The sequence below is a fragment of the Rhipicephalus sanguineus genome, chromosome 8, assembly GCF_013339695.2.
Source record: "Rhipicephalus sanguineus isolate Rsan-2018 chromosome 8, BIME_Rsan_1.4, whole genome shotgun sequence".
NCBI lineage: Eukaryota > Metazoa > Arthropoda > Arachnida > Ixodida > Ixodidae > Rhipicephalus > Rhipicephalus sanguineus.
In genome coordinates, this window is record NC_051183.1 from 89,835,656 (window position 1) to 89,842,891 (window position 7,236).

The 7,236-nt window shown below is 50.9% G+C and overlaps 1 protein-coding gene across 1 annotated transcript; it reads left to right on the top strand.

The window, feature by feature from the left end:
* Window positions 1–5,236: 5,236 nt before the first annotated feature.
* Window positions 5,237–6,001, top strand: LOC119403372 (uncharacterized protein K02A2.6-like). Its single transcript, XM_037670313.1, has one exon. It carries the CDS (start codon window positions 5,237–5,239, stop codon window positions 5,999–6,001), a length of 765 nt encoding a protein of 254 aa, XP_037526241.1.
* The last annotated feature ends 1,235 nt before the right edge of the window (window positions 6,002–7,236 follow it).

Consider the following 7,236-nt stretch of genomic DNA (forward strand, 5'->3'; position numbering starts at 1 on the left):
CACGTTGTAGTGTGTTACATTCGTAAAAATAAAATGGTTCCAATGGCCACTACAGGTACTACACATCGGCAGAGTGTATAGTCCGGTCCACTGTTAAAAAGAACACTCGAATGAGAACTTGTTATATTGTTGACCCCCGACCGGCAAGAGGATGTGGAAAGATTGTTTGCGCACGGCACTAGTTTGTCAAAAGGAGTCCGAACTGTCAACCATCAGTTGTCTTATGGAAATCTAAGCTAGTATGCTCTTGCAAGAGAGCGAAATCCGGACATGCCCTGCACGCAAGAGTTCCCTTTAACAGTGGACCCGTCTGCACTTATACAGTAAGGTGCTCAGAGCAGTGCGACACTTTTGGTGTAGCTATGCAGGAGCCGCCTAGCAGTGTGCTCATTTTAACTCTTTCAGCAAGTTGTCACGACATGTACGACGAGCAAGAGACCCCTTGTCATTGGACGACAATAGCAGTCCGCTGGCGGATGCTTCAACAAATACTGCACACTCATGTGGCCAAGTACAGCAGAGAGCCAGCCATCCACTGGTCAGAGGATGCAGCTGCGCGATCGACAGCAACTTCCAGCACTGCTGCTGAAGCCAGCGCCTCTGTGCCAGCTGGCAGGATACGCACTTCAACTAGCTGCAGCCAGAGGCGGTCTCAAGGGAAATAGATGCCATGAAAGAGGAGCATGAGGAAAAAGGGCACTTATTAAGGTTGAAATTTATGCGCACCCAACGCAAGCAGAAGAAATGCACAACACAGTGAAAACAATGGAACTTTTTCGACCAGAAATACCAAATCACAAAGCAAAGGCAATAATAATAATATTTGTGGTGATCTGTGTTCTGACGCAGCTGTACGAAGCCCATGCGTTTCATGGGCCCCTAAATATCAGCATGAACGGCATACTGGTTTATACGATAACCGAGAGAGGAAACTGGCGCTGCGATCGTTACACCACCATGGGAATGATGGGAAGTACAGGCTTCGGATTGCATCGCGTTAACTAGTGAACTGTGTACGGATCTTTTCTACAATTTCAGTTTCGTTCTTCGCTATGCGTGGGTAGTAGGGTGCGTTGCAAGGCACTCAAGCAGTGCCTTTGTTGTTCATAGAGGCTGAAGACCGCTAGATATCTTGGTTAGCTGCGACGTTGCCGTTTTACAGGTTGTACATGGTAATTTTAGCAAAGGATCGTGCACTCACCGATGCGCATAGATGTAGCGTCCTATGCCAGTGCAGAAAATCGCATAGAGTTCACGTTTGTTTGAATAGCGGATCTTGCCAAAAGTCATTCAAATCGGCTGCAAAAGGACGGCGAAGCTAAACAGACACACCGTCACCTTCCTCTGCCTAGACTCCAAACAAAACGAGAAATGCTTTGGGGGCAGACCACTTGCACAGACGCACCTGGCACAGCAGCAGATGATACGTTGTTTCTCCCTCAGTACCGTACGGTTATTTCAACAAATAGATAATGCGTACTTTCCGGTAAAAAACATCCGTGTTTGATTTAAGTGTTGTACAAAAAATATCATTATATCATAAAGCCAGGTCTAGAACACAATTGCAGAGGAATGCAAACCCTTGTGGTGGAATTTGCGCAGGGCTGCTATTCTGGGCGTTGTCAAATACCGTCATGTTGTCACATTTCGCCATTGGTCAACTCTGTTTGGCCCATAGAGCTGCTACGGCCCCTCTGATTGGCTTAAAATGCCGCCATTACAAAATTTGACAATATGCCGAATTTTGACATTGTCCAGGATAGCACCCCGCAGGTTTCACTTCCATCACACGGTAACGCAAGCTTTCTGTAAATAACTTTTACGTACAAATGAATGAAGATTTACTTGGAAATAGCTTCATATCACTTTGTTTTACACTCGGCGAACAAGCGCCGCGAATCTCAAGAACGTATTCCATCCGAAGCAGATCTGAAACCTGGACTCATCATTCCTCGGATGGTAAAAGCGCCGCTCAAGGAGCCCGCATAGACACTAGCGCCAGATTCCCCTCTAGGTATTATGAGAGCGTACTAGAACAGGGGAGTGCTCGGAACGAGTTTCGAAAAGTGAAGCCCAAACAGGGTCAATCCGCTTGTGGCGCTGCGATCGGTAGTCTGCAATGTGTCGTCGTTTAAGAGTTGGGCGCGGCTCCGCCGAAGTGGTGCAGGGGTAGAATGCCCGCTTCCCCCTCAAAGGGGCCAGGTTCGAATCGCAGCTATAGACGGTAGGTTTTTATTCTTACTATCACCTTTTATAGCTGTACTGGTTTTCATTTGTTTCTTAAAACTAGCTTCAGTTGCTACGTGTTGCTTCAAAAAGTAACACAAAACGTGAAGTAAACTAGAAGAAATTGTGATAAGATTAGTTTGCCGTTCCGGCGCCCGGGGGCGTCGATGTTGCAAGGAAATAAATACGGCGCACATGACCAGCCAGTCATGTGTGTAACCCGCTAACGTACGTGTGTGTGACTCGGTCCGGTGACCGGCATGGCCCCGGACTACCCGGTTATCACAAGTGGCCACGAGGTCGACTGACGAACCGGACGGGCACAGCACAATCTACGTCGTCATGCCTGTCGTCGGGAAGCGGGATTCGTTCGACACGAGTACATCGGAGTGGGTGGAATACCGTGAACGGGCCGAGCTGTACTTCATCGCGAACGACATCCCGAGCGACAAGCAGACAGCTTTATTTTTGACATGCTGTAGTCCAGAGACTAATTCTCTGCTACGAGGCCTCCTAGCAACAAGCAGGCCCGCCCAAGCAGGACTGACCGAAATTTTTACCACACTTGGCAAGCACTACGCCCCTCGCGTATCAGAAGTAGTGGCAAGTTTCAAGTTTTTCTCGAGGCATCGAAAAGAGGGGGAGACCGTAAGTGACTACGTTGCCTCGTTGAAGAAGTTAGCCGAAGACTGCAATTTTGCAACATTTCGAGAGCGCATGTTGCGCGACCAGATAGTCAGCGAAATCAATGACGTAACCATGCAAACACGGCTGCTGGAAACGACGTGTTTAACCTTCAAAACTGCGAAGGACATGGTCGTAGCTATGGAAGCTGCGCGTAAAGATTCATGCGCATTGAGCTGTCAGCAAGCACAGCTACTATCTGACGAAGCTCCGGAGCAAGCGAACGTTGTCACCTCGGGGAAAAATGATAGCGGTTGCTTTCGTTGCGGGGGAGGTCATTCTACGCGTTGGTGTAGGCACGGCAACACGATCTGTCACAACTGCCGTCAAAAAGGGCACCTTGCAAGAGTTTGCAGAGTTCAGCCGGAGAGTAGAAATTTCGACCGGAGCCAGTCTAGTCGCAGCCGCTCTAGTCGAGTGAAGAACCTGGGCGACCTGCCTGCCTCTGCTGAAGAGCCTGAAGTTTTCGACTTGTGGACGCTTCACACAGCTAGTTCGGAGCGAATGCGCATAGCGGTTGAAGTTAACGGCGTAACGCTCGACATGGAGTTGGACACCGGCGCAAGTGTGTCGACCATTGATGATGGCAAGTTCGCCGAGCTTTTTCCGTCGGTGCCGTTGGAGCCATCGAGTGTGCAGCTGAGAAGTTTTTCGGCGACATGAAACGCGTCCAGGGAAAGCTGGAAGCAATGGTCAAACTTGGCGACAAAGAGCGCCAGCTACCACTATTTGTCGTGAAAGGGGCGTGTCCTACGCTCTTTGGACGAAGCTGAATGAAGGCCTTCAAGCTAGGCATCGCTCAGACGGAGGGAGTCAACGTCGTGAAGTCTACGGAAGACCTGGTAAGCCTATATCACGAAGTTTTTTCGGAGCCGCTTGGCACGTTTTACGGCGTTGCAGCTTCTATATCCGTACAAAAGGGGCGCGAAGCCACGTTTTGTCAAGGTACGTCCGATACCATTTGCTTTGCGTGATCGGGTTTTTGAAGAACTACAGAGGACGGAACGGGAAGGCGTTATCAAACCGCTGAAAACTTCTCAGTGGGCGCGCCCATCCTTCCTGTATTGAAGCGCGACGGCCGGGTTCGGGTCTGCGGCGATTTTAAGACTACCATAAACCCGGTGCCAGTCGTCGAGTCCTACCTTATTCCTAGGATTGAGGAACTTTTTGCGCGGCTTACAGGGGGCAAGAAGTTCACAAAGCTTGACTTGCAAGACGCCTACCAGCAGGTCCCACTCGATGAGGAGTGCCAAGAGCTAGTCGCCATTGACACTCCGAGGGGGTTATACCGATTCACACGGCTGCCGTTCGGGGTTTCATCAGCGCCGGCTATATTTCAGCGAGAGATGAAAAATCTTTTGCACGACCTTGACCATGTCGTAGTGTACTTTGCCGATATTCTGGTCACAGGAACCAGTGACAAAGAGCATTGGGAGAATTTGGGTGGAGTGTTGGATCGCCTGAAAACCGCGGGACTGCGACTGAAGTTATGCAAATGCGAATTCTTGAAACCAGAAGTCCAGTTCTTGGGCCATATCATTAGTGCGGCTGGGCTGCGTCCAAACCCGGCTAAGACTGAAGCAGTGCTGGAAGCCCCCGCACCCCGAGCGGTCAAGGAACTTCAGAGTTACCTCCGGTTGGTTAATTTTTACAGAAGGTTCTTGCCAAACCTTTATGCCGTGTTACAGCCGCTCAATAGTTTGTTGGCGTCGGGAGCACCATGGCGCTGGGAAACTGATGAAGAGCAGGCATTTCGGAGAAGCAAGGAGCTATTGGCTTCTGCTGCTATATTGGCACACTTTGACCCAGGAAAGCCAACTGTGCTTGTCACTGATGCCTCTCCCTTCGGTATTAGAGCAGTACTGGCGCAGCGAGAGTCATCTGGAGAAGAGCGCCCCATTGGTTTTGCTTCCCGCAGCCTCGCAACCGCGGAGAAAAACTACAGCCAATTAGATAAGGAGGCATTAAGCCTTGTATTTGGCGTTACAAAGTTCAGGCAGTACTTATGGGGCCGGCATTTGTGACATGTGTGGTGGCCTATCTTGGATAACGACATAGCGATAACCATTCAAAGGTGCCGTATGTGCCAGGAGCATCAAAGAGGGTCACGACCAGTGCCTGTCATGCCCTGGCCGTTCCCGGAGAAACCGTGGTCACGGCTGCATGTGGACTTTCCCGGTCCTTACAGGAACACCCATTTTTTTATCGCAGTAAATGCGTTCTCAAAGTGGATTGAAGTGTTCCCGCTCTCCACACCCTCGGCTGGAGTAACTATTTCCTGCATGGGCGAATTATGTTCGCAAACCAAGGCCTTCCAGATGTGGTAATGTCGGATAATGGGAAAGCATTCACCAGTGAGTTCTACTCCACATTCCTCAAGAAAAACGGGGTGAGGCGAATGCTGGTGCCGCCGTATCATCCGGAGTCTAACGGTGCTGCAGAGCGGCCAGTGCAGACCGTCAAAAACAAGTTGCGGAAGGCTGGCCCTGGAGATATTCGCACTCAAGTTGCCCGCATACTCCTGACTTACAGGTCAACGCCTCACGAAGTCACGGGTTGCTGTCCGTCGGAGCTGTTGTTGGGGCGGCAGCTGAGGACTGCGTTGGACCTGCTACACCCAGACCTCAGGACTAAGGTGCTACAGAAGCAACTTAAGCAGAAAATCAGATGCGACCAAGGAACAAGACCCAGGGCTTTGGGTCACCCTGGTGACCAGGCGTTCGCAAGGAACTTCCGTCCAGTTCCTGCGTGGCTCCCTGCAGTCTTCACCGAACAAAGCACTTCGTCCATGGATATTCTACTGGAGAACGGACGGCGTTTAACTCGACATCTGGATCACATCCGCCAGCCCCCTGAGGAACTAAGTGCAGACAACCAAGAGTCAGGCAGCCCGGTAGCTACAGGTCTGGCTCCAAGCTTGGACGTGGATCAGAGGCAGCTAACTCCGGATCGCCTTCACGACACCGAGTCTAGGCAAGATCCCAGGAAAGACGTGGCGAGGGAAACGGAACTTGCTGTCACAGCACCCAGTACTCCTGTCTTGCGTCGAAGTACCAGAATTCGACGACCAGTATCTCGCTACTCACCTTGAAGATATTGTTTGCATCCATTAATAAAGGGGGGAGGGATGTGATAAGATTAGTTTGCCGTTCCGGCGCCCGGGGGCGTCGATGCTGCAAGGAAAAAAATACGGCGCACATGACCAACCAGTCATGTGTGTAACCCGCCAACGTACATGTGTGTGATTCGGTCCGGTGACCGGCATGGCCCCGGACAACCCGGTTACCACAGAAATTTTACGGTGGGCGTAGTTATTTGCAGTGCCAAATGCCGGGATCCCACAAAAACGTAAAATATGGCCTCCGAGATTCTTGAGAATACAAACCTCGAAACGAGAGTTCACATTTTACGTTACTTTTTAAAGCAATACGTAGCAACAGAAGCTAGTTTTAAGAAATAAAGAAAAAGTAATACAGATATAAAAGGTGACACTAAGGTCGCCTGCGTGCGCGTTTGCCTCGTGGAGGGAGGAGGGGGTTGTGTGTTTTTTGCTTTCACCGCGATGTCCGCGCTGAAGTTACAGAACGTGCGAAAATCACTTCGCTCGTTCCAGCGGCTGCGTTTGCGAAACGAGCACGCTGTTCAAACAGAAACAAGTAACAACTGTGACACTTGATAGTTCGCGCTCACCCTGTGTGTGTTATTTTCGTGCGTCCTTTGCGCATGAGCAACGCACTGGAAATTTCCAGCTGCTTTCTGTTCTTCGCGTTACATTCAAATGCGTTGCTATCGCATTCATTGCGTCACCGTTACGGCGAAACTGTGACTTTTTTATTTGAGAAATTCACCAAATAGTCGCTGTGTAATACACTGCATGCTTGAGTGGCCAGACCCTATTCCGGGATGCCAATAGAGCAGGCCGCTGCCCGAGCGCGCGTCACGCAAGGAGCGTTGGGCATCCAAGGTAGAGCAGCCGAGCAGGTACTCCTCCCAAGCTTCTCATGTTGGGATGAGAAAGGAAGTGGGTTGGCGGGGCACGAAGCTACGATGTGATAGGTGTCGGCGAGGATCTGACAGGTCGAGAAGGTGGTGTAGTCGGGTTGCGGAGTGCACAACTGGCGCAACAGAGGACGACGCTTCACCCGCAACTCGGCCTAAAGACACAGCCAAGTCGAGAGGAGAGAAGGGAGGAGCGTGTACGTACTCATGCTGGTCGCGGTCAGCAGCGCCATGCCGCTGTTGGTCGGCATCGCCTCGATTACCGGTGCCTTCCGAATTACCTTTTCTCGCGAGAACATTGGCGATGGCACCAGACGGAGGCGCTTC